We start from the raw sequence: 26565 nt of genomic DNA on the forward strand, positions 1-26565 counted from the left end.
AAGAGAAATCATATTAGAGAGATTCCGTGTTATTCGATGTTAAAACGTGATCATAGAACATTACGATGTAATCGTATTCAATGATACGGTTGTAATTAATGGCTGAGAAAAAATTTAGATATACACACGAAACATTCGTGTGTTGAACTCACGTACAATACACACGCAATCTTTATTGACGTCAAGATTCGCAATTAAACGAGAAAGAAAAAAATGCAAAATGAAAAAAGAGAAAGAAAAGAATAATAATAATAAAATGTACAAAGCGAACTATAATTTTATACGGAAATCGGGATGGTAATGATTTTACTTGAGATCCGTGAAACACGTTTAAAAAATTTCGTGCGTGACACTGATACACACTACTTTTAGATCGAAACGACGTTATTGTTGTATAAAATTATTCTCTGATGACCTCTTAACTCTCTTCAAAGTGACAAATAATCCTGATCCTTCATTGCTTTTACGTACCCAGTTTGATAACAGTATTTTTCTAGGCGAGAACTGTTTGTATTCACGCAATACACGTACATATACACATACACATACAAATGCACGAATTCGTGAAAATCGATTTCGAGGGGAAAAAAAAGTACATCCACGCGTTTTGCTTTAATAGAAAATATATTCGTTATAATTGACTAATCTTCTGTTCTTTTTTTGTTTTCATTTGAAACAAAATATTTTTTTTTAACTTTTTTTTTTTCTTTTAATTTGAAGAATGTGTACAATTCGAGACAATTGAGCGTTAAAATCCACTTCGTATGTGAATGTTTAATTTGCTCTCGGAGGAAGCGGTTTCGAGCTAAAAATGTCATTAATCCTTTGATAAAAGGGAGATGTATAAAACGTTTTCAACTGGCCGTCCTACATAGAATATGGCGAATGTTAAATATATTATTTGAAAGCTACCCTACGTATTGCCATAACATATTGATGCGTGTAAATTGTAAACAAATGATCCAACGTACTAACGTTAAAGGTGTAACGAAATGTAACACGCAATAATTTTTGTAGACCTTATGTTAATAAAACCGATGTTAATAAATTCTTCCATATATATTTGATTCGAATATGCAAAATAATTTGAAAAGGGATGGTAAATTGAAGTGGTAAATCTCGTTAAAGGAATATAACAAACTTGTATTTACAATGAATTACAATATTTGCGTGTTAATTTTATCTAAATGTAATAGACAAGTTAAGAATGAGCAATGGTAAATGACCTTTATTTGATGTCTCATACGACCCTCTTATGTTGGCATTCGCTGTATGAAGTTTTACTTTCTGCCAAGTGTCTCTATGTAATGTATCATTTTAAATGCAGTCAAGTATCTTATCATACATGTAACATAGAGTAAGAAGTATATCATGCCATACAAGTGACAATGGTAAACGTTTCTAAACAAGAAATCATATAGTGATAACTACCATATTCATTCACACAAGGATACTCTCATATAACTGTGTACATGACATTCATTTCATATTCTGACACGTTGCTACTGAAATACAAGCATTTAAAGTTTCCTTCTGCTTTCTGATTTATAATGTTAATTTTAAAGTAATCTATCATAATTAATTCTACATAGAATAAATGTTATCTATTTTATCGTTATTTTTAGGTAACAATTACATGTAAATAGTGTGACAAACAATTAAATTGAATGACAATGGTCTTAGACTTTTTTCATCGGATTTCTTGAACAGATACATATAATTTCGTTATCTGTTGCGCAGAGGAGAACAACCAATTTCTTACAATAGGGCACAGCATAAATATGTTGCAGCGTGGCTGGATATTTCTATGCAGTAAAGTAATTTCTACGATATAAACATGGTGTGTACTGTGAAGAACCGTCTTGTAATTGTTGATAATTTTTAATGAGAGTGGATGATAAGGTATATCCACATACTGTGCCGTCTTGTAACGAACTTGTCGATATATATCAAATTTTTGAAAACTTATTGTTAAGCTTGCGTTACACACCTCATTTGTAAATATTAGATCATATTTTTGTCTGTAGCATAATGAGGATTTTAACTGCAATTTATTTAGTTCATAGTATAAGATAATAAAGCTGGAAAATATAATGGGACAAAAAAGGCGTTATCATTCATCTAATATTTAATTGATAATATACCTAAAATGATATAAAATTTTCTATATATTTATTTTTTGTTGTTATTTTTTAGGTATTAACAAACAAAAAATCAATTTGGAGTAAACAAAATACATGAAAAGTAGAGATTATATGTTATAAAGAATAAAATAAAAGATTACATAGAAAAACTACTTATACCTTTAATTATTTCTATATATTATTAGTACATATTCCATTTTTAGCGAATGATATATAAAGTGTACCAAAAATAAGTAATAATATTTTGCATAATTTCTGAACTCAGATTTCTTATTTATTTAAATTAATTTCAAAATTAAATAAACAAATTTAGTAAACATATTGTTTTTGTTGCTGCGTATTAATACTACATTATTAAGTGTATTAATAAATATGTTTCAGAATTACTTTTCTGCATTGAAAATAGTATGAAATATCAGCCAATCAGATGTTACTTGCGCAAATATGCTCATTTTGCAAACACTAACACATGTATGTTATATCTACGGAAGCGTATATCGAACCTTACGATTGGACAAATGTGCGCATGAACTTCGTATATCTCGTGCAATTTGCTGTGTTTCGCTGAGGATTCATTTCATACCTAAAAAAAGGCTGATTTATACAAAATATTTTAAATAATAAAACCATTTTTAAGAATTTACTTCACATTATTCACTGAAATTCACATAAGTTATATATTATTATTGGTAAGTATTCGAATTAGAGAATTTCTTATAATTACTCATTGCCGATATTTCAAATGTTCTAATTCACTATCTAGTTTATATCTGAAAAGATAGGAATATGTTACCAGATAAAGATATATTTCAAAAAAATAAAGTTTTTTTTTGTACCAATTGATATATTTCACACAAATGTGTTAATATAAATTTAGTTTACTCATTTGCTGCAATTTTCATTCATATTCATGCTGCATTTATTATAACTTGGTTATTATTGTTATTTGTAGATAGAAAAATGTCTGTTACTTTAGAACCACAGCATATTGAAGTGCTGAAAACATTTGTTGATTTGTGCATAAAAACTCCTACAATATTACAGCAGCCAGAGCTTTCTTTTATAAGAGAGTTCATTGAACGCTTTGGAGGAAAATTATCAAAAGCCAAGACTGATGAATCACCATGCAAAAAGCCAAAAAGTGCAAATGTACTCAAAGAATCAAAACCAGAACCAAAACCACATCAAAAACCAATACAGAAAACAGAATCAAAAGAAGAAGTAGAAGCAGAAACAGAATCAGAGGCTGTAGCAGAAAGTGAAGAAACTAATTTAAGAGTGAATATAAATGAAGTAATTGGTGAATATAATTTTCTTTTTTGTATTTAAAAAGTAATTTTATATAAAATTTTAGTTTTTCTAAATGATTAATTTTCTTGCATATCTTTAGCAATATTAAAATTAAAACAAGCAGTATTTGATATCTTTTGTTAACATTAAGTTTTATTAAATGTTTTTGAACCAGGGACAAATGCTCTCCAAAAAATGGGAAATCTTACTTTACAACCAACAGAAGAAGAAATTGCAGAATCTGAAGCAAAATGTTCTGAAGCTGCATCAGCATTTGCAGAGGAAGATATTGAGAAAGCTATAGAACTTTATACTGAAGCTATTGTATTAAATCCACAGGCTGCCTTACTTTATGCTAAACGTGGTCAAATGTATTTAATATCGTATATGCCTAATGCTTGCATTCGCGATTGTGATCGTGCCTTGGCACTTGACCCGATGTGCAAGTCTGGCCACAAGTTTAAAGCACAGGCCCTGTTGATGCACGAAAAAATCGAGGAAGCAATTCCTCACATCAAAATTGCTTATGATCATGATGATTTAGACTTAGATGATAGGAAAGACGAATACATACCACCGGCATATTTACATAACACCTACTTTTTCCCTTCTTCCTAAGACGATTCTGCAGATTCTTATGAGATGCCATGGATCGACAGAACGATTAATCGAGAATAATTTATCTCTTACTAAAATAGATTAATTAACTTTTCCCTCGTACAACACAAATTTTCTATCCCTTCATACAGTTGCTCTAACATTTCCGATTTTGTCAGACTCTGAAGATTTATTGATACTCCAATCGTGACCATTCCTTTAATTACATAAGGAGTATAAACAATAGGAAATGTTAATATAAGAAATATTTGTATTTTGCACGAGTTTGCGAAGATTTCACGGCTGGCATGATTTTTTGCCGATTCTTCGGCTACCAGGAATTTTCATCGAAAATTCTCACTATGCTAAACACGCGGTGTAAAAAGAAGACGCGTAATATTAGTTAACTCAACACGGAGCTTATTAAGGGCGTTTAACGCCATGCGACCAGCAAAAATATCTGACCCAAGGGACGCAAGATCTTATCAAAGTCGTACACATCGTTGGATTGGGCGGGTGCTCGGGCAGTGACATGTGTTTAGAGATAATAACCATGCTAGATCGAGGCTTAAGTAGCTCGAGAAAAATGGCCAGTATTCATTAAGTACACCAAACAATCGAAAATTCCATAAATTATGAATGTTTTGAATGTTGGATGAAATGAGATTACACCCAGTAGAATAAGATTTCTAGGATGTTTAATTATTTATGTAGGTAGGAAGTAATAGGAAGTGTTACTGAATGTTGAAAAATTGCTTTTTAAAATCTGACTAGCAATTTTTTTTTTATTTTACATAAGTGCATAGTTTTACAATTTTCACAATTTAAGGGTGTTAATTTAGTAGACTGTGTATTTTTATATTGTGGAAAGATATGTTTTACAGTAAATTCTGATAGAAACAACGCGGAAAGAGTAATGATGTGCTAACCATAATAGTACAACGAAAAATTCTACCTTTAACATTTAAGAAGTACACAGAATGCTACTAGCTGAAGTATTGAAGGTGCTGTACAACAGGACTGTGAAGACAATTAATCAGCTATGCTACCTTGGAAATTTTAAGAAACGTTAACGTTTTGAATACATTCCAAAGTATGTTGCTTTAATGTCTGACCAGTGAAAAATAAGGGCTTAGTTACCAAACACCAATTGTGTTGGTAACAAAAATTTACACGTTGAAGGTCTTTGGATTTTTTGTTCCAACGAAAATGAGGCATTAACAAAAGACAAGAATCAATCATGAACAAATCTTACAAAACGGTGGATGATGAGAAAGTCGAACAAAAGATAATCAGCATAAACTGAATAGAATATTTTTATTAATGCTAAAAAAACAAATTATATTAGGGTAGGAACAGAATTCACGTATGAGGCACAAATTTTGTTGTCGCTGTAGATGTGCTATGTCAGACTTTCTGTGACAGTGTAAGTAATTTCCATGCATTTCTTTTTATTTCATCAACAAAGTCTTATAGCTCTCTTGTCATCGCCGCTTTGAACTAGTCAATATATATTAAATTTTTGTAAATGTATTGGTACGCTTGCGCTACACCCTCATTTGTAAATATTAGATCATATTTTTGGCTGTAGCATAATGAGGATTTTAACTGTAATTTATTTAGTTCGTAGTATAAGATAATAAAGCTGGAAAATATAACGAGACAAAAAAGGTGTTTTCATTCATCTAATATTTAATCGATAATATATTTACAAAATACATGAAAAGTAGAGATTATATGTTATAAAGAATAAAATAAAAGATTACATAGAAAAACTACTTATACCTTTAATTATTTCTATATATTATTAGTACATATTCCATTTTTAGCGAATGATATATAAAGTGTACCAAAAATAAGTAATAATATTTTGCATAATTTCTGAACTCAGATTTCTTATTTATTTAAATTAATTTCAAAATTAAATAAACAAATTTAGTAAACATATTGTTTTTGTTGCTGCGTCTTAACACTACATTATTAATTGTATTAATAAATATGTTTCAGAATTACTTTTCTGCATTGAAAATAGTATGAAATATCAGCCAATCAGATGTTACTTGCGCAAATATGCTCATTTTGCAAACACTAACACATGTATATTATGTCTAGGGAATCGTGTATCGATCCTTACGATTGGACAAATGTGCGCATCTACTTCGTATATCTCGTGCAATTTTCTGTGCTTCACTGAGGATTCATTTCATACTTGAAAAAGTCTGATAATACAAAATATTTTAAATAATAAAACCATTTTTAAGAATTTACTTCACATTATTCACTGAAATTCACATAAGTTATATATTATTATTGGTAAGTATTCGAATTAGAGAATTTATTATAATTACTCATTGCCGATATTCTAAATGTCCTAATTCGCTATCTAGTTTATATCTGAAAGGACAGGAATATGTCACAAGATAAAGATATATTCCAAAAAAATAAAGTTTTTTGTATTAATTGATATATTTCACGCAAATGTGTTAATATAAGTTTAGTTTATACATTTGCTGCAATTTTCATTCGTATTCATGCGGCATTTTTTTATAACTTGACTGTTATTGTTATTTATAGGTAGCAAAATGTCTGTTCCGTTAGAACCACAGCATATTGAAGTGCTGAAAACATTTGTTGATTTGTGCATAAAAACTCCTGCAATATTACATCAGCCAGAGTTTTCTTTTGTAAAAGAGTTCATTGAACACTTTGGAGGAAATATACCAAAAGCCAAGATTGATGAATCACCAAGCAAAGAGCCAAAAGATGCAAATGTACCCAAAGAATCAAAACCAGAACCGAAACCAATACCGAAAGAAGAACCGAAAGAAGAAGCAAAAGCAGAACCAGAACCAGAGGCTGGAGCAGAAAGTGAAGAAAGTGATTTGGAATTGGATATGACTGGAGTAATTGGTAAATATAATTTTCTTTCTTATATTTGGAAATAATTTTATTTATAATCTTATTCTTTAATATTAAAATTAAATTAGAAGAAGTATTTGATATCTTTTATTAACATTAAGTTTTATTAAATGTTTCAGAACCAGATACAGATGCTCCCCAAAAAATGGGAAATCTTACTTTACAACCAACAGAAGAAGAAATTGCAGAATCTCAAGCAAAACGTTCTGAAGCTGTATCAGCATTTGCAGAGAAAGATTATGAGAAAGCTATAGAACTTTATACTGAAGCTATTGTACTAAATCCACAGGCTGCTTTACTTTATGCTAAACGTGGTCAAATTTATTTAATATTAAATAAGCCTAATGCTTGCATTCGCGATTGTGATCGCGCCTTGGAACTTAATCCGGATAGCGCTGCCGCTCACAAGTTTAGAGGACGGGCCTATCACTTGCTTGGAAAATTCGAGGAAGCAGTTACTGACTTAAGACTTGCTTGCAAATTTGACTTTGATGAACAAGCTGATGAATGGCTACGGGAAGTTACTCCAAATGTAAGTACCTTTAAATGTTATATTATTCTTTATCATTTAATTTGTTGGTTCAACATTAGAATTACAATAAATAAAAATTTTTTACACATCAATATTTCGTGTGTGCAACCTGCAAATACTTGAATAATAGTATTTATTAATGGATTATCTGAATCTTATTTATTATTTGATGTAAATAATTTGTATTTGGGATTGAGATGTCACATTTACAGAAATGACAATTATCTTATATATTCCTATTTGAAAAATACATAAATTAAGTCTATTAAAGTTAAGTACTTAAATTAAGTAAAATAATAATAACTGCAATAATAACAATACCAGCAATTTGCATATTTTCAAGAAATCAATCACACATGTGAACATTAATAACACAATGCAAACTGATAAGTGTTTTATACGAGGCATTTAATTTACACAAGGTACATCAAAAATCAAATTTTTTACTAAAACAAACGATATATTCATTTACATTGAAAATATAGTTTATGTATCAACATGGGAAGTTATCATGATCATTCTTATCTCTTTCTTAATGGAAATATTTTTATATATTTTATTTTACATACTTATAATATGTAAGTAACTGCTTTCGTCATATGCTGTTCTGACGGCTGAAGTGTCACAGTATTGTGCAATAATTTGCACAACCATTACACTAAGTTTGAAAAAAGTCTATCGCCCGAGTTCACTGTATTTTCAACCTTTTTATCGATGTATTAGACAATAGGACCCACCATTGTTGTGATATGTTTTCCAAAACTCTGTAATCAAAGCTGTATTTGAACACATTCAAGGGAAAATCACTATTCTTTTTTTTGTTTTTTTTTTTTTTTTTAGATCGGAATGGTAACACTCGTACTGTCTTCCCAACACAAGTATCTTGAAATCTTCGATTCATTCCAATTCACAAGTACACTTAATCCTACGTTAAGCGTACCATGACGAATGTATCGTTTCCTTCATAGTGTCACCAATATCCATGTTGTTTACCTATAAAACCAACAGTATATCTTCGTACTCCGAAACTGTCTCTTCTCATCTTTAAATGAACTGTTCAGTGTATCGCGCTATGTTGTGTTTCAGGAGAATTCTGTTCAAGGCTTCACATTCTTCTCTTTGTCTAAAATCCTGTTGGATTTTTTTTGGGTTTTTTATTCTTTTTCTCTTTTACCTAAAGGCGGGTGATCCAACCCTACTTCTTTTAATTTTCTCGCTGTTTCAGGAAAGAAAGGTCTCTGTACTGTTTCAAGTAAATGAACTTACACTAATGTTTGTTTCCTTTCACTCATTCGCTTTTTGTTTTGTACAATTTGCTCTCACCTCATACCTCATACGGGTATATCAAGAGCTCTGCTTCAGAATGTTGGATTGTACTCAACTAGGAGGACTTGTCTCAGACTCGTGTATGACTTGCTCTACGGATTTCTTGTATTTGCCTACGAGCTCTGGTAAATCGTAGGCAATGGCGACGTCGAGTCTGTTGATCGGGCATCCACGGAAGTACGTGCACGTGGAGCTTAGTAGAGGGAAGTCGTAGAGAACGTTCAATCGGAAGAAGTCTCGGTAGACGTCCGGATCTGGCAAGTCATAGCGTGATATATTCTTCAGTGTACTTAAGCCCTCGTAGATATGGTAATCTTGAGGATTCTCGATGATCTTGTCACTGATATCCTTCTTGTTTGCAAAGAATGTCTTGTGATTATAGTATGTGGTTAGATAGCAGTCTACCATTTTAGCATGATTGCGCACTCGCACCTGCAATACAACGGGGAAAAGAACTTGCAATATGTCTAAGGACGATAAATTAACGAATATTAATTGTCACAATTGTGTCGAAATTATGCATAATAACGTACAGCGAATCTCCTGGCGCTGGCTATCTTATGCTCGACTCGTTTGTCAATGGCAGTACGCAAGTCGCGTAGGAATGCACGTTCCTGAGCATACAGTAATCTAGTGGGTGCACCAGCCTCGTACGGTAACGACCACAATGATGTGGAGTACATTATTGGTGGCTCAGCGCTGGACATCAGCGGTGATATATTCCATATTAGAGCGCCTTGCACTCTCATTAATTCCTCCGGTTTCACTTGATCAGCTTTGTTAAGAATGATGCGTGTCTGTTTCGAGAGTTCACGTTACATTATGTTAACAAAAGTGTGCAACATATTATCTAAATCTTTACCTGATGCTCCCTTCCCTTCAATTGATCAAGGATCGCCTCTGTTTCTGGCCCGACGTCCAATTTCGACGGATCGTACACTAAAAATATTATGTCCGCACGGTCGATGAACCATTGACACGCATCGTTAAACGGGAACAAACGTTGGACTTGTTTTCGAATTTCTAAGATTCCTGGTATCTCGACGATATTGACCTAGCGATGTGAAAATTGTTCGTTCAGTTGATAAGAATAGAATTGATAGAAAGTGTAGCGAGTAATAGTTGATTATTATTCGAATTAACGAGGATACACACTTTTTCTAGTAACTTATTGTCGAGTCGTAAACCCTTGAGACGATCGAGCAATCCTTGGCCGAATTTTTGCAATCCGGAGAAAGTCCAGTCAGCGGCGAGCTGCGTGCCATCGAGGATTTCCTCTTCCTCTCCGTGCATTATGATATTGAAGTAGGCCGGAGATGGCTCGGCTCCTGTGTCATTTCCATTTGGCGTTTTGCATTGCTCCTCTAAGCACTCTCTCAAACCACCTAAACACTATCTGTATATTCATGCTCCTAGCATGCTTCTACCGCTAAATCTTTAGAGCATATTTTTTTTTTTTTGTACTATTCGAAGGCGTGATCACGGCCGACTTAGTTAAGCATCAATGTGAAGTAAGTCCTGAAGCATCCTCGCACAACAAATTCTCACTACTTTCTTCGTTTCTCGCTACTTACGCACCTGTCCTTAACGACGTCTGCCTGTACTCGATATCGAGCAAGTAGTTTATGATGGAAGATTTCCCACCGCTCCACGGACCCATGAAAAGAACTAATGGCTTGGAGAATATTTCTGGATCTGTAAAAATAGAAACTCTTTTTAAAGTATAATTTATAAAGATAATTACCATATTTTATAAACACTGTACTTACCACCAAAGTGTCTGTTACTCAAGTCTCTGTACTTATACAGAGATTCCAACGGTTGGATCGCGCTATCGTATACCCTCTTCAGTTCTTTCAGCACAATATCTGCGGCATTCTGGATGGAACGTTCCTTCTCTTCGTTCTCCTCATCGAGCTTCAATAATTGATTAATATGCTCACGTGGTCGCAAGTTCTCCGGTACTACTATCTCCTGAATCAAATCTTCCTCAGGCGTAGGTTCTTCCTCCTCGCTCTGACCTGGTTCCTCAGAGTCTTCACCATCCTTGTCACCTTCAACTTCTCGTCTAGCACGAGATTTCAGTTTCTCGGCTTCCTCTTCTACAGACTTTCCTTCTTCTTCTTCTTCCGCAGATTTACCTTCCTCACCACCTTCTTTCTCTTCCTCAGTCTCTTTTTCACCAGATTTTTCCGCTTCCTCTTCTTCCGCCGATTTAGCCGCCTCTTCCTCTGACTTACCTTCCTTAGCTTCTTCACTTTCTTTCGCTTCTTCCTCTACTTGACCCTCTGCACTCTCGCCCTGACCTTCGGTGCTCTCCTCCTTCGCCTCCTCAGCGCTCGCTTGTTTCTCTTGCGATTCACCTTCCTCCTCTGCTTTCTCACCTCCTTCCGCGTCCTCTTCCTCCGTCTTCGAATCGGTCGCCTCGTCTTCAGCCTTCTCTTCGTCAGACTTCACCTCCTCGGTCTTGGCTTCTTCGTCGGATTTTTTCTCGTCGAGTTTCGCTTCTTCAGCCGATTCTCCCTCGGCCTGCGCTTCGTCGGATTTTCCAGCATCCGCCTGATCTTCTTCTTCTCCAGACTTTTCAGCTTCCGCTCGAGCTTCCTCTTCAGACTTTTCAGCATCCGCTTGTGCGCCCTCCTCCGATTTTCCTTCGTCTACCTGTCCTTCCTCCTCTCCAGATTTTTCATCCTTCTCCTCCTCGGTTCCCTCGTCTTGACCCGAGTCTGCGGCTCCTTCTGCTGCCTGTTCACCAGACTCTCCTTTCTCTTCCTCCGTTCCTTCGTCTGCTTCTCCAGACTTCTCTTCTGGCTGCTCAGTTTCATCTAGGGAAGAAAGGACACTTCGATTACCGTGGTTGCACAGTGATTTTTGTATAGTTTATGAAAGCGTTACAGTGAGATTATAAAATCGGTCAGGCGTCGAAGATTAGGATCTCTAGCCTCGTTTAGGACTGTTCAATATTCAATTGCTTCTTCCATTGTAGTATATACGTTTATAAAATTTACGACCTCGCTATGTCACTTCCACCAGCTATACATTGGTCAAGTGACAAATCTTCAATTCTTGGCAATTCTGAAACCCTCCATTTCTTCTTTTATAAATATTTAAACGAATTGTTGACGAAACGAAGAGATTGTTAATAGTAAGAAGTCGACTGTGACGCAAGGACAATTACCTGACTTACAAATCAGTGCTTTGTCAGACACTGCTAAGAAGATTCGATTAGCGATCGAGGTGAACAATACGATTCCCTAATTTTTACCTCCTGCAGATTCACCCGCTTCAGCGCTCTCTTCTCCAGCAGCTTCGATACTTCGATCAGCCTCAGCGGATGCTTTGTCAGTCTCATCTTCAGCTTGTTCGGCGCTCTCTGCACCTTCAGCTTCTACCGACTCTTGTTTATCCTCGTCTGTTGCCAAATCTTCTTTCGAAACATCGGTTGCTGGCTCACCATCCTAGAACGAAATATCAAAAGTTACTTCTTTGATCATGTTTCCCAGTGAATTGAACGGTAGACATTAGTATACAGGGTGTACCATAATATGCGAGCATAACTTCAATACTGGAGTCAGCGTAGAAAAATAATAAAAAAGGAGAAATTCATAATCAAAGTTTCTCTTCTTTCCAAATTACAGCTGTTCTTGCGTGGTTGTACCAATTGTTCAACTCTGTCTTCGTAGAAATTGTTCGAACGCAAGCCTCTAAACCACCTTATCATTGACCTTCTCACGACGACCTTGTTGTTCGTGAAATATCAAACGTTGTTTGTAAACACTTGAAGAAGTTTGTCGGAAGACTGAGAAAATTTTGGATTATTTTTCTTTTCTTCGCTGAATCTATCACTGAAGTTACATCTCGACATATTGCAATACACGTCGATTTCTTACTTCTTCACTCGCAGGTCTCCCATCATCTTCTTGACTCTCTTTATCGGCGTCGGTCCCAGCCTCGGCACTGGTCTGCTCCAAAGATCCTTCAAACGAAACATTCTAGAAATCGCTGTGCTCCAGTTGAATGTTCCTCATCATCTTAACATTACCTGTACCGAGATCCTTCAACGCTTTCTCAATGTACGGTCGACATAGATCCTCTGGCGGCACTTCTAGCTCTTCTTCGCTTTGCACTCCTGAAACACGATTTCAATCGAACCTTGACATTTTCTGGCACGCATAACAACCAGTCTCTTGGATATTAGTATCTACTCGAGAGAAAGAGAGAGAGAGAGAAATCGTCTATTTTCAGAGATAGATATAATGCAATTAGCGAGATATTCACCTAGAAAGCGAGAAGATAGACAGCAATTTTTCTTCAGTCTGAGGGATCAAATATTCATTCGGTTGTTAATTACCTAGATTACAAGTAGATTTGAAGATTAAACGATCGAACGATCAATAGAAGCTCGTTTTACAAAATTTCATTAACAAATCTTTCAACACACACACGCACTATCCGACACTCATTCATCGATACACTCCCCCGATCATGGTGATTCACGAATTACACAAGGTGTACGAATAATATGAAACGTTGATACAAGAAGAAGTATTTGTATTTTGCACGAGTTTTCGAAGATTTCACGGCTGGCTTGATTCTCTATGCCGATTCTCCGGCTGCCAGGAATTTTCATCGAGGAGTTCTCGCTATGCTGAACACGCGGTGCCAAAAGAAGGCGCGGAGTATATTAGATAACCCAGCAACGGAGCTTAGCAAGAGGGTTTAACGCCACGCGACCACCAAAAATATCTGACCCAAGTGACGCAAGATCTTGTCATAGTCGTTACACACCGTTGGATCAAGCGCGTGCTCGGACAATGACAGGTGTTCGGGGACAACAACCATGCTCGATCGAGATTTCAAGCAGCTCGTGAAATAATCGCCGGTGTTCCTTCAAGTAATCTCCGTAAACGTGTGAACGTTCTAAACGACGGAAGAAATGAAATCACGTCCAATGGAACAAGATTTCCAGGATACTTCACTGTTTACACGTAGCTAAGAAGTTATAGAAAAGGGTTAACCGAAAAAATAGGAAACCGACACGGGAGAATAAAGAGGGAGTGGTTGGCGTAGCGCGCAAAGCCTCGGCTTGCTAAGCCGAAGGTCCCGGGTTCGATTCCCGTTGGGTCCTTCAAAATTTTTCCGTCGATTTCTACAATTATATTATATCAGAAACCTTGCAAACATTAACCCCTTATCTTGCAAACTTTGAATATTCAGTAGAAGTGAAAATATTATGTAGTATTGGGGCTTCCATACTCAAATAAGAAACTTCTAAGGGAGAATAGAGAGGGAGTGGTTGGCGTAGCGCGCAAAGTCTCGGCTTGCTAAGCCGAAGGTCCCGGGTTCGATTCCCGTTTGGGTCCCTCAATATTTTTCCCTCGTTGGTTCCTACATTAACAAGTGCAGTTTTACAACTTTCACAATTTCAGTAGACTGTGTATTTCTACATTGTGGAAGGATGTGTGTGAGAGTAAACTCTGATAGAAAGAACGCGGAAAGAGTAACAACGTGCTAATCGAAATGGTACAACGAAAAATGACGCGTTTGGATGCTAAATCAGTACTTCCTGTGTCTCAACGTTCAACAAGTACAGAGAGAATGCTACTGGCCGAAGTTGTGAAGACGCTGCGAAAGAGGAGTATCGAGGCGATTAATCAGCGACGCTACCTTGGACATTTGAAGAAAAACGCTCTAACGCCTTGAATATATTCCAAAATACGATGTTTCAACGTCTGACCGCGGTTCGATGAAAAATAGAGGATCGGTTACCGTGCACCGACTCTCTGAGAAACTACAATAAGAAGCCTGTCGAGACACGTATATCTAAAACCAACGATTAAATAGAAGAAGAAGAAACGACAGACTTATATACACGGACAGAATTTTCTCCGACTTTTGGGTACAATGAAAATTTGATTTTTAACCCCTTAACGTATGATTTCTTTTCTGACTGTGCATCTAAGCGTCAGCCATTTTCTGTTTCAGTACTGTATCAGGCAACAAAAGCTAATCTGTTACAGATTAATTACATTTAGGAATCCTTGATCTTACAATTTAAAACGAAAGTTAGGATTAAAATTAATTTTTCTCACATCTTCACCAGAATCTCTGCCGCGAGTCTGACACGTTGTTGTAAGTCAAAAGGTTGAAAAGGAACGAAAACAGATCTATCGTCGAGATAACTTCCATTATTGTCGACGACACCTTTTGCCACTTTGATAAACCATCGCGAGAGAAACTCGGCGGCTTCGAACCAATCGTGTCGATCAAATTCGAAAAAATTCATTTCTACACCTGACACTTTGTTTTTTATCGTTTGCTACTTAAAAAGAGTGCCGTTCGTTGTTTCGCGAAACTCCAACTCGGCGGTTTCCAGCGATTCTTCGCACACGTTGGTCCGTAAAATCGTATTTTTTCCGTGGTAAAAAGTGGTAGCATTCATCTCGAACGGTAAAATCTCTGTCGATGAGAGTGTCGATATCATCTTTCTAGGCAGTACCTGGGGACCAGGAGGCCGGTTTCTAAGTTTAGCGGCGAGTAGGCGGCTTTGAGCCGAGCAACACTTGAAAATATTTATATATTCGATGAGCGATACGTATTTTTATCGGTTATTCGCCGCGCGGAAAAAGTCCAAACACTTTTTTATCGTGTTTTCCCTCTCGACGCTAACGCGAAAGAGATTACAGAGATTAACGGTGAATTTACGAGGCATGTACGTGTATCGAACGAGAAGCGCACAATCGAAATTGAACGGAGGAAGATGCAAGGATTCCGCGGTTGGGCAGATGTGATTGGGTAATTGAAACGATCGAAACTGAGGGATTTATAGACGTTGGAAAGAATTTAAACGGCATCGGGTTTCGGGTTGCGTTCATTTGATCGATGATACAATTTACAAAGTGAAATTTCAATTTCACTGTACAGTCATAGGTGAGAGGAGAATACGTAGCGTGTATTGCCTGTAAATTTTCATCGTTACATCACACGTGCCCGCTACTTTTGGCACGAGATCTTATTATTTTGCATGCTTCAACCTTTTGTCTTCCCTCGAGATCAAAGGAGTGCACTTTAAGCAAAATTATATCAGTCTGTGTATTATAATTTATTATATTTTAAGTAGGATTTTTGCAATTCTTTTACCCTTCTTTCTTTTTATCGCGCGTGTGTGTGTTTTAAAGTGAATTTTCAAGTGTTACATCGAATTGGGATTTATCGTTTCCACTGTGTTAAGGAGATACTACGAGAGGAGAGAAAGTCAGCGAATTGTAAAGGAAGAATATTTGCGATCGTCGTTTGTTCTCCTTTATTAGATAATCGAAATTCAAGCGACGTAAGATTTATATTTTTCGACTTCGCTTTGGGAAATATTAATTTTAGACACTAGCGATCTGTAAGATAATATGTTGAAATTATGTATGTTGCAAAATAATCCTCGAAAATGTCAAGATACGGGTAATGGAAGTAGAGGTAAGCAGCTGTCGTTTGGCAAGCATAGCCACCAAGGATAAAGATAGAATCTGAAGTCTTGTTCCGCGCTCTGCGGCATGTATAGTCTTTAATCTTTTTGCTATAAAAGTTAGATCCACTTGAAAAACGCCTTCGTTAACTCCCTCTTAACAATTCCGAGCATTTTCACGCGTTGTATTTCTCTTTCGAAGGAGAAAACTAAAAGGGAAAAAAAAAAAGGAAGAAGAAATTTCATAAATAAATCACTTCGCTCTCTACGCTTAGAAATTGAAACAAATAAATAATCATCGGTGTGATAATATTCGTAATTGTGAAATAATTACCGCGCCAATGTTTGAATTCTTTTTTTTGTAAATTACTTCATTTCAGAAAATTGGTCGCGTTTTGAATTCCCAATTATTCACAAATATTCAGCACAGATTTTCACTATCCTCTGTTTATTTTACATCCCTATAAAAGAACGTATTAACGTCTCGTCGAGCACCGCTTGAAAACGGAATTCACGATCAGGCTTATAGAATTTAGAGCGAATCTGGCACGGATTTATGCCTGTCCTTATGTAATTATTTGCAAGTTGTTGACAGTCGGTTTCCATCGATTCCCAAAATAACAAATCCTTGAATCCACGATCAAAACCTTTTACTCGATCGCCGTCCCATTTCGCTTCGTTAATCCGACGAAAATATCGTTTTCCATTCCTTCACTGCTCCGCTTCTACTATCTATTACTATGAAAAAAAAAAAAAAAAAGAAGAAGTTCAACAACCATCCTACAAGTTACACCGAATCGCAATCTTCTGCTGAATCAAACTCGAGATGAAAATCGAGAAAAAAGTCCGCCAAGTATTTCCCAATAATTTACGATATAATAATAATACACAGAAGAAGAAAAATCCGAAGAAATCGAACGAAATTTGAATAAAATGCAAAATTTCACAATCGAGAGTTTAAAATATGCGTCGAATATTTCCAACGATTATTCGTCGTCGCGTATTGTTTGATACAGCGAAAAAAAAAAAAGAAAAATTTAATTAAATGCCTCGGTCGAGAACTGAACGAGAAAGAAAGGATGTTGTCCATAGTGCTGCCAACTTCCGGTTAGAAACGACACACGATGTCGTGTGGAAACGGATGAAATATCCTCCTCTCGTTTAATGGTATCGACCCGACAAACATGTATGACGTAACAGATCGCCAGAGGTTCATCGGTTCGATCGAGGAGCGTTCTCTCGATGCTGAAGAGCCAGCCGACGAGCCAGGAACCGATGACGCAGGCCACAGTGACTTTACGTAACATTGACCTTCGTCAATCGTCACGCATTCGTCAGCACGTCATCCACATCATCGACCTTAAGCTAAAAGTTCTAGAAACTTGGATCGTACTTTCGAGAATACCTATTGAGAATCTTCTCTAAAATTCTTCAAGATCCACACGTTGGACCGAGTGGTAGAATATATGTGGAAAAATTTATATATATATGTATGTATGTATGTATGTACGTATGTATGTATGTATGTACGTATGTATATGCGTATGTTGAAGTGTAGAGATTCACAATGTTCACCTTCACTGAACGATAGTCAACGTGAATCATAACGTGCACACGCGAGGCGTTGCTCTTGATTTATATAATTAACGCGAATAAACGTCGTCGTCGGTGCGACGAGCAGGTGTATTCTAAAAAAGCGTCGCGTGACGGCGCGTTAAAAATAACGCGAAAACAAATGATGATGCTGGTAAGCTCTTGTGAAGCGAGATTTGTTTGGTACACGCCTACGATTGCATTAGAGCAGAATCAACGATGAAAAATTATACGAAACACAGCCGACCGATGTATCAAGCGGGAAGGGATTCACCGAAGAAGTACATCTTGGCACGAAACGATCCAGTGTGAAGTTCCGAGAAACGGCACGGGAATAAGAAGAAAAACACAGGAAATTCTCTTGCAAATCAAAACCCTACACACCTTTATCCCATCGTAGCGAATACTATGCAAAATAAGATAACCTAAGAAGCCAGTAATACTCTCCTAACTTCCCGTAGGATCCTACCGAACGAACGCCTCTCGAAAGTCTGCGTACAAGGGAGAGATTGTAAAATTATAAAGGCACTCTTCTTCGCAATCCTGATGGAAGATTTTCAAGATAACAAATAGCAACCGTACAGAGAACTGTACGATCGTCTGATTAACACACAAACTCGAAAAAGGCACGAAACTCTGAATAACCGTATTAGCCACTTTTGTAGAAGAAGAAGAGACACGATGGAAGAAGAAAAGTGGAACGTCGACGGAGGAGCCATGCTCTCCTCTTCACAATCGAAGAAGAGTCGAAAGAGAAGAAGAAGGTACGGTGGTGCAAGGTCAGGTGCATGGGTCCCTGAGGAGGGAGAGAGAAGGGTCGGTCAGATGGGGTACTCACCCTGTAAGGCGACGACTAGAAGGACCAGGAAGAGGCCCACGAAGTACGCGGGTCTCAGCCGCGAGCCCGTCATGTCGTTTCACTAGGCACTACACGATGAGCCAGGGCTGGCAGCAGCTCGTCTCACTCGATAGTCGCCTTCGACTCCAACTCGCCCGCGAGGAACTGGCATTGTCACTACCGCCAAACCCCGAAGACGCCCCTCTACTTCTCACCCCAGCGGCCGCCGTACTACGCTCTAGCCACCGTTTTCTCCCTTTTTCCCGCCTGATCGCGGGGGATTCCGCCCGTGATTTCCCTCCTGCCCTAACTAACATCCACGACCAACCGGATGTGAACAACGAATCCTCATTTTCGTTCGCTCGAACAGCTTGAAATTACTAATCAAACCGTAAGGGAGGATCGGAGATATATGGCCGTTCGAGAGGTCTGATAAAAAGGAGATGAAGTGACCTTCAAAAGGTCGAAGGCTGTGTACGAAGGTGTTTTCAGCCTTGATAATTAGGCTTGTCTTTTATGGTGTACTCTATCATAAGGGTAGATTGTACAGGCTGATGCATAAGTCGTTTTACCATTTTACAAATTCTCAGCGTATACTTCTTACGAGCTAGAACAACGGAGCACTGGATTTTCAAAATTAAATTCTAACCATTTTTTCTTCTTCTTTGACGTTGCTGTGTTGGTGAATCTTTCCATGATTAATTTTCGAAGAACACATTTTCCAAATCTGAAACACAAATTTTTTTAACTGTATAATATGTAGAAAGAACAGTTTTACAATTTTGGAATGATAGAGTGACTTATGGACATTTGACCGTTTTACTTTTTTTCTTTTCTCAAAGAATTCTCTTTTCCTTTTTATCGTTTGAGATAAGTAAGCTGTGTCGTTGTTTTTCTCGTTAATTTCTTACTTTTTCAAAATCTGGAACAAAAAAGATACAATAGAAGAACAGTTGTACAATTTTGAAATGGTAGAAGTGACTTATGGACCACCCTGTATAAGGAACGATCCGTGACATTGATTAACGACGATCGCATAACTAGTAGGAGGAATTTTTTTTCCTGCTCGAAGAAAGAATCGTCCCTTTTTTTTTTTTCTTATAGTTTAAGTAAAAATGTCAGAGTATTTTGTCGAATTTTCGAGAAAAAAAAATTAAGTCTCAACTTCGAGACGATGTAGCTAGAGAAATAGAACGTTCTCAGCTCGCGAGCTTTCAAAGCCACGCGAGAAACGTGTCCGAGAAGTTACCACTCGAACAAGAGTATATGATACGATTTGGTGTTAACGGGTTATGTTGTTTTTATTTCGAACCAGTAATAGTCTGTTAAATCGACAATCTGTATATTCAGAGGTGCGCAACGGTGATCTGAGCGCAACCACCACTGAATCACCGAATCTTTATCTCGTACAATCCGAAGATACTTGCTGTAGAGTGGCAGTTTTAAAAATACCTCTTGGCGGCCCGGTTTTCTCGGGTTTGCAGGGTCTACCTGGCCGACAGACCGCTAAGACATTGACTAGCGATCGTGCGCTAAGATCCTGCACACGTTTCGACCTAGCTCCGCGCACGTCATCTTCAACCTCGTTTCCATCCTCGATCTCTACACCGTTTCGATTCCTGTAACATATGTTTCTTTCATCTTCTACTTTTTTTTTTTTTTTTTTTTTTTAAACATTTACGACGAAAATCTGTCATCGACAATTTTTCCGCGGCTATATTTTCTCTTCGACACACATACGCGCGATGTGTGTCACCCTTAAGAATTCTGACCGAAGCGAAAAGAATAAAACGACGGCTGGAAACAACTCGTGACGAACGAAGAGAGGTAGAATTTTATAAATAGTAATATGGGGAGGGAGATTCGTGTAGACGCGCGTTTTCTTGTTTTCCTGGTGAAAATTATTCGAGAAGATTTATCGGAGATTGTTGGTTAAGTTAGTTAACACCGGAGCCAATTATAAACGTCGCCAGTCGTAGAATTCCAAAAATACACGAGTGATACGGGGACAAGGTCGTCATGGAAACCGACGAAGACATTAGCGAGAGGAATTCGTATTTTTCTGTATCTTTCGTAGTAATTACTTTTTTCTTGTTTTTATAAAAATTGATAGTTTGAAGTAGGTTTTTTTTACATCGAAAAATTACTACGTTTGAATTGTAAAATTCAAGTAGGAATTGTCCAATTTTTGTTGAATTATGTAGAGGTCAAAGTAACTTGGCCGTTCAGTAATATTGAGTACTTTCGTGGGTACGCCAACGCATTACGCGAGTTTATATATTCAGTGAAAATAGCTTGTATATCAAATAAATATCTTCTTAAAATATATTCAGGAACGTAACGCTGATAATTTTGCGCAATGTGCACGCTGTATCAAACTGAACGATATATTCGAAATATTTGTATAACGTTAGCAAAGATTCGAGTATTACAATATTCCTCTAATTATTTCGAGCTGTGAGTACATTCGTGACGAAAGATTATATTCTAGAACTCTTATATAATTATCAATTACATCAATCACGTTTTCGAACGTTCTATGTAAAATTGAATTATACCAAATTTACATTTTTACGAATATTGCATTTTAAAATTTTCAAATATTAAATTTCACGTTGCAAATAAACATGTCAACCCCTTTTCGCCATCCAGAAATCTCGAGAATTTTCTACGTTTCAAATTCACCGGTTGCACTTGTGCATTTACAATCAATTTATCGACAAATTTCACAAACATTGTGTAAAATTCGACATTGACTTCTATGCTTCCGTTTGACAGCATCGAGACAAGTGATTCACAACTTGTTACGCTGTCCAAAAATTCAACGTCGTTATATTTCATAACCTATATCATCTCTTCTCGATGAATGTCTTACATTGTTAGAAGAATAATTCAGTTATACAGAATTATAGGAAACATTTTCATTTAGAGCAGTCGTATTATAGATCTCACGTTGTTACACGAAATTCCCCCCAAAAAAATTCTTGAAACTTTCCCCAATATCAAATATAATATTTCACTCAGTAACGAAACGTATTCTAACATATTACGAAGAAAGTTCCCATCTCCGTTCTCGAGCTGAAAAAACTCGTCAAGAGGGCGCAACGATACAGAGTGGTTTTTGTGTAACGTAATATTAGCGAAATTCCAGCCGTCTGTTATCGACGGTCTACGAGAGAGCGGTGGCTGTGGCTTGTCTGTAGCAAAGAGAAGAGATTCGCGGCGAAATGCGTGCGCGCTCCGACAGAGAGGAGCATTGGAACGACGGGCGCCTTTATATTTAGAAGCCCGGGTCGCCGCCGTATAAGGTGGTGCTTCCCTCGTGCAAAAGTTCTCGCGTTTGCTCGCTCTTTCCGCCGCTATCTTCCGTGCTTCCTTTTGTACTTTCTTCTTATCTATGCGCCTCTAGTTCGTTGCACCAGTATTTTACTTAGGATTCAGTTCGATTCATGCATATAAACATTTCTAGCGAGAAATTCGAACTGGACGATTTTTTTCATGTTCCATTGCCAGATTTTCAAAGAGTCTGCTGATGTTTATAAACTTTGTTTGATGGTTTTGCGAAGGTTATGTTTATATTGTAGAAGGTGAACATTGAGAATGGTTATAGCCAGATGGCTAAGTTGTGTTGTAATCTGTGAAAGTAGTATCTGAAGTGTTTAAGAATTTTTTTGTTCAATGTTGAACGTATATTTTCTGTATTATTGAATTTTTTGCGAATTTCTCTCGAATAAAGCAATCACGTTAAATTTCTTATTTTCAAATCTTTTCTCACTTTAATTTAAAAACAAGCAAAAGCACAGTTCGATGATTAAAATTCAAATATAGGATTCTTAAATGATATTTTTGTTGAGACATTTATAATTTTTAACAAATCCGTTAACGTTTGTTAACCTCTTGTACGTAGTTTTAATCATTTCTCGATGGCCATTAACTACGTACTATATAGACAGGTGAACTGTGGTAGACAAAAATTGACTTGAAAACGAAACGATGGAGTTAGAGGCAAATGAAGAGACGTACGAAACGTAAAAGAGTGTAGCGAGAACAGGAAAAGTATCGATTCTAGAAACGAAGTTTACTGGCCAAATTGGCTGGCTGGCCCCTGGTCTATAATAAGCTCGTAATCGTATGAGGTCACAATGTATCTTGGACAGACGTGTTTCACGTCATTATGATTTAAGATTTGGACAGGTTCCTGAATGTATATGAGCAGGTTATTCCTTTCACGGAAGACCGCAACAGACTGCCGCCTTTCTTCGTATTATTTTCGGTCTGAACAACGTGAAAGTATAAATATCGTTCTGAATATTTCGCAGCATAATTAGGTCGACAAAATTACAATGAAATTTTATGAATGTGTATTATCACATAATACAGAAGTTTTATTGATCTTCGATCGATTTCTAAATAACATGTATTATCATCTGTTGATATTTCGTAAAGTGGGAATGTTGGATCTTGACCAAAGTGACAAATGGAATTTACATTTCATTTCATTAAATATGTAAGTCAATTTAAAATTTTCTTGTACATTCGAATTCTATTCTTAACACGTTAAACGCCACGCCGGTCCCTAAGGACTGGCCGTAGACTTTCCGTTTACGTCCCGCCGGTCTCCAGGGACCGGCTGTAGACTTTTGGTTCATGCTACCACCGCCGCGCGCGTCGGTCCTTGCGTACTGATTGTGAGACTAAACATTTCGTTTAGACGACATCGGTTTTTGTTCAGTCAAAGCTCTCAGAACAGGAATATAACATTTTAACAAAAATGAATGTAGTCTTTTAAGGATTCGTTAGTCGTCTTTTGTTTATAGTTCGCCCATTGCGTATGGCCCACTTGACGGCCGAGTGTGGCGTGAACGGAACGGCAAGCAAAACAGGCTGGGCGTTTAACATGTTAAAGGATAATAAAAATATAATCGCTGTAAGATTTTTATAAATAATTTCTACGATGATTCACAATTCGTGCGACTGAAATATTCATGAGACGAAAATTTTCAAAATCTCATGCTTTCGTTTTTCAGGCTCGAAAGATCGAGGAGCACAACAGAAAGAAGGAGCGCAAAATACAGGAACAACTGGAGAAAGAGAGACAAGAGATGGCGAAGATAGCTCAGGAAGCCGCGAAAGCCTACAGAGAGAACACCCGCACCTCTCAAACTGATGCAAGCGGAAATGTACCTGGTCTTTCAAAATTCGTCAACGATCCAGGAGTTGCCGAAGTTTTCAAAGTACGTGTCCGTCGATTAACTTATATTCAACATCATTATTAACATGATTTTTAAAACCACACTTTATCGAGGCTAACAATTTTACTGTTAACATATAAATGGCCTCTAAAGTGACAACCTAACTTAACCTTGACAACAATGTTAATTTTCCTTTTTACAGGATCCAGAATTAGTAGAAGTCTTAAACGAAATTACCGAGAATCCGGAAAATCTTTTGAAGTATCAGAGTAACCCGAAGGTTATGTCGTGTATAGAGAAACTACTTAAGATATTTCTCAAAACCGGTGGCGTTCCTTATGCGGTGCGAAAAATGTCTAGTCCCGCGACTGCCCGTGCTGCTGCCTGCGCCGCCGCCTGCGCCGCCGCTGCTGCTGCTGCTGGTACTGAAGCTGCTAAAGGTAAAGCTAAAGCTGGAGCAGAAACTGGTGCTGAATCTAAAGCTGAAACTGATACTGATGCAAAGTCAACCACACCAGAAGCAAAACCAGAAGATGTTGGCCTCGACTAAAGCTGCTGCTCTTCTCCTTCAAGAAATTCCTTCTCGATTTATACTCGTTCGATTAACAAAAACTTCGGATACTTGATTATGAAACTGGTCACTGTACGAAACGACGCACGGTGTCTTATTAAAAAGGAAAACAAACGATTAATTAAGCTGGAACGTAGAAATAATTATCCTCGTTGCTACATGAAATGATATTTTTCAGAGAATTTATTCGTTTCGGAACTGTCTCGAGGAAGAGATGCAATTATAAAAAGTCCTACGGTGTAGCTTAAAGTTAGGATCGTATTTTAAATACGGAGTATAATTGGTACTTGTTATTACACGCAAAACGTCCAGTTGGATTCCTAAATATTAATCGATCAATATATTGTTCTACGTCCATTGGTAAACCAGGATTTTTTAAATGCATTTTGTAGAGAAGGAATTACTCTCGTGTTTTCTGTAGTCGTTTCTTCGAATAATCTGTAATTGCTATTTGTTTATCGTACGCTAATGCATTATCCAGTAATAAGTGATATTAAAATTGTTTCTTATTAGACGTATACGTATGGTTCCTTTTTTTTTTCTAATTTCATTTTGTACATGTAATCAACTACTATATGATAAAGCGTTGATTTTTTTTTAATTGTTTTTAATTACATTACTCTAGGTTTGCTTCACACTATCATCTATGTTAAGCGTTTTACGTAAACAGTAAGCATTTTGTTCGCTTTGCTCGATCAAAAGCTGTTTGCTCGACTCGATTGACGTGCTGTGTTACAGTAGTATCGTGTTAGATCTCTGTAACCACGATATGTTAAAAGAGTTTTCAAAGAATGTTTTCCATATTAAGTACACATTATACGAAGTTAGTACTTGAAAAGCACAGCATATCTAAGTTGTATATACATCTGTGAACAGAGAGAGTGAGAAAGAATGATCTTGGCAAAACAAATATTCTGAAGTATAACATGATGTAAAATATTTGCTACACTGGCAGTTTCCATGTGATTTACAACAGTTTTTTCTAAAAGCTAGATTTTTAAACGAACTTGATACTTTTATACGTTACATTCGTTCTTATCGAAAAGCCTGTTAATTTTTATAGGATATCCGCTCAATTGTTAACAGAACAGATATTTTATTATAATTTGAACATCGAAAAGCATAATGTGAGTTGAGCACTCAACGAATGATATTAACCGCATCGAATGTATTTTTGTTAAAACATAAATTGCCATACGATGTACTGTGAGTTCAATAAATACATCATACAGTTCTGTATAAATACCAATAGTTCTTATTCGCCACAAAAACAAAAAATCGACGAATAAATATATACAAAAACGATCATCACATATATCTCGGTTTGGAAAACAAAAGAGGAAGGAAAAAGAAAAAGAAAGCTGTATCGTCTCACCTCTGTATCTGACGATTTAAAAAACGGGGTAACACAACCTCGATGGCTAATAGTAACGCACTATTCGCATGACTTGCACAATAAATAAATTCCTAGGCGTAAGTTCTTACAAACGATAATATTGCACGTAAAATGTAAAGGTACTGCACTCTTAGGGATAATTGTTACTCGCTTTGATACTCGTAGAATTATAGTAGGAAGCGATTCTTGGCGTCTTCAGGGTCAAGTTGCTTCCCCCTCCATCATTCCAACTATACTTTCCCCAATTATTCGCGATTCACGTTCTCAGTATCTTTTAATCTCTGTATGCTTGTTCTGTTGAATATTTCATATGAAAATTTCAGTGTAAAAAATGAAATAAGTACTCGGAAGAGTATTTTCAAGCATATTTATATGAAAATCCATCATCTTTAATATAATTGTAGAAAGAACTATCTATATTACATAAAAAAAAAAAGTAACAAGAAAGTATCCCGTTTATTCGATAGAAGTCATATTTCCTTGCTTACAAGCATATTATCCTCAACAGACTCGATACAATTCAACCACGATCAAAGGTTTTCCTCGTGCATCAACTTAAAATGTGGTATCGTGTTTCTTTTTATTGAAACGGTTAACATCGAATATCTTATCTCTATCCTAACTTCAAAAAAAAAAAAAGAAAAAAAATCAGTGTTCCCACTGCTCTAGCCTCTCCTGGTTAAATTGATACAATTTCAGAATATCAAACAA

The 26565-nt window shown here is 36.7% G+C and overlaps 3 protein-coding genes across 4 annotated transcripts; 2 read left to right on the forward strand and 1 right to left on the reverse strand.

Moving 5' to 3' along the window:
* The first annotated feature begins 3104 nt into the window (after positions 1-3104).
* Positions 3105-4074, forward strand: LOC108571462 (putative protein FAM10A4). The gene is made up of 2 exons (XM_017933516.1): positions 3105-3444; positions 3610-4074. Exons 1-2 carry the CDS (start codon positions 3105-3107, stop codon positions 4050-4052), a joined length of 783 nt encoding a protein of 260 aa, XP_017789005.1. The 3' UTR covers positions 4053-4074.
* A 2210-nt stretch (positions 4075-6284) lies between these two features.
* On the forward strand, positions 6285-24749 carry LOC108571631 (putative protein FAM10A4). Its single transcript, XM_017933716.1, has 5 exons — positions 6285-6344; positions 6606-6941; positions 7070-7482; positions 23723-23929; positions 24090-24749. Exons 2-5 carry the CDS (start codon positions 6614-6616, stop codon positions 24435-24437), a joined length of 1296 nt encoding a protein of 431 aa, XP_017789205.1. The 5' UTR covers positions 6285-6344; positions 6606-6613; the 3' UTR covers positions 24438-24749.
* Positions 8304-18879, reverse strand: LOC108571630 (sarcalumenin). 2 transcript variants are annotated; one of them, XM_017933715.1, is made up of 10 exons: positions 18696-18879; positions 12851-12937; positions 12699-12784; positions 12074-12266; positions 10578-11633; positions 10387-10503; positions 9964-10136; positions 9671-9862; positions 9342-9605; positions 8304-9240 (listed from the first exon to the last, which is right to left on the reverse strand). In XM_017933715.1, exons 1-10 carry the CDS (start codon positions 18766-18768, stop codon positions 8860-8862), a joined length of 2622 nt encoding a protein of 873 aa, XP_017789204.1. In that variant the 5' UTR covers positions 18769-18879; the 3' UTR covers positions 8304-8859. The 2 variants fall into 2 exon arrangements, with proteins under 2 accessions (XP_017789204.1, XP_017789203.1); XM_017933714.1 differs by having other exon boundaries at positions 9964-10193.
* Positions 24750-26565: the final 1816 nt, after the last annotated feature.

Source organism: Habropoda laboriosa, unplaced genomic scaffold, assembly GCF_001263275.1.
Source record: "Habropoda laboriosa isolate 0110345459 unplaced genomic scaffold, ASM126327v1 scaffold40, whole genome shotgun sequence".
Classification (NCBI taxonomy): domain Eukaryota; kingdom Metazoa; phylum Arthropoda; class Insecta; order Hymenoptera; family Apidae; genus Habropoda; species Habropoda laboriosa.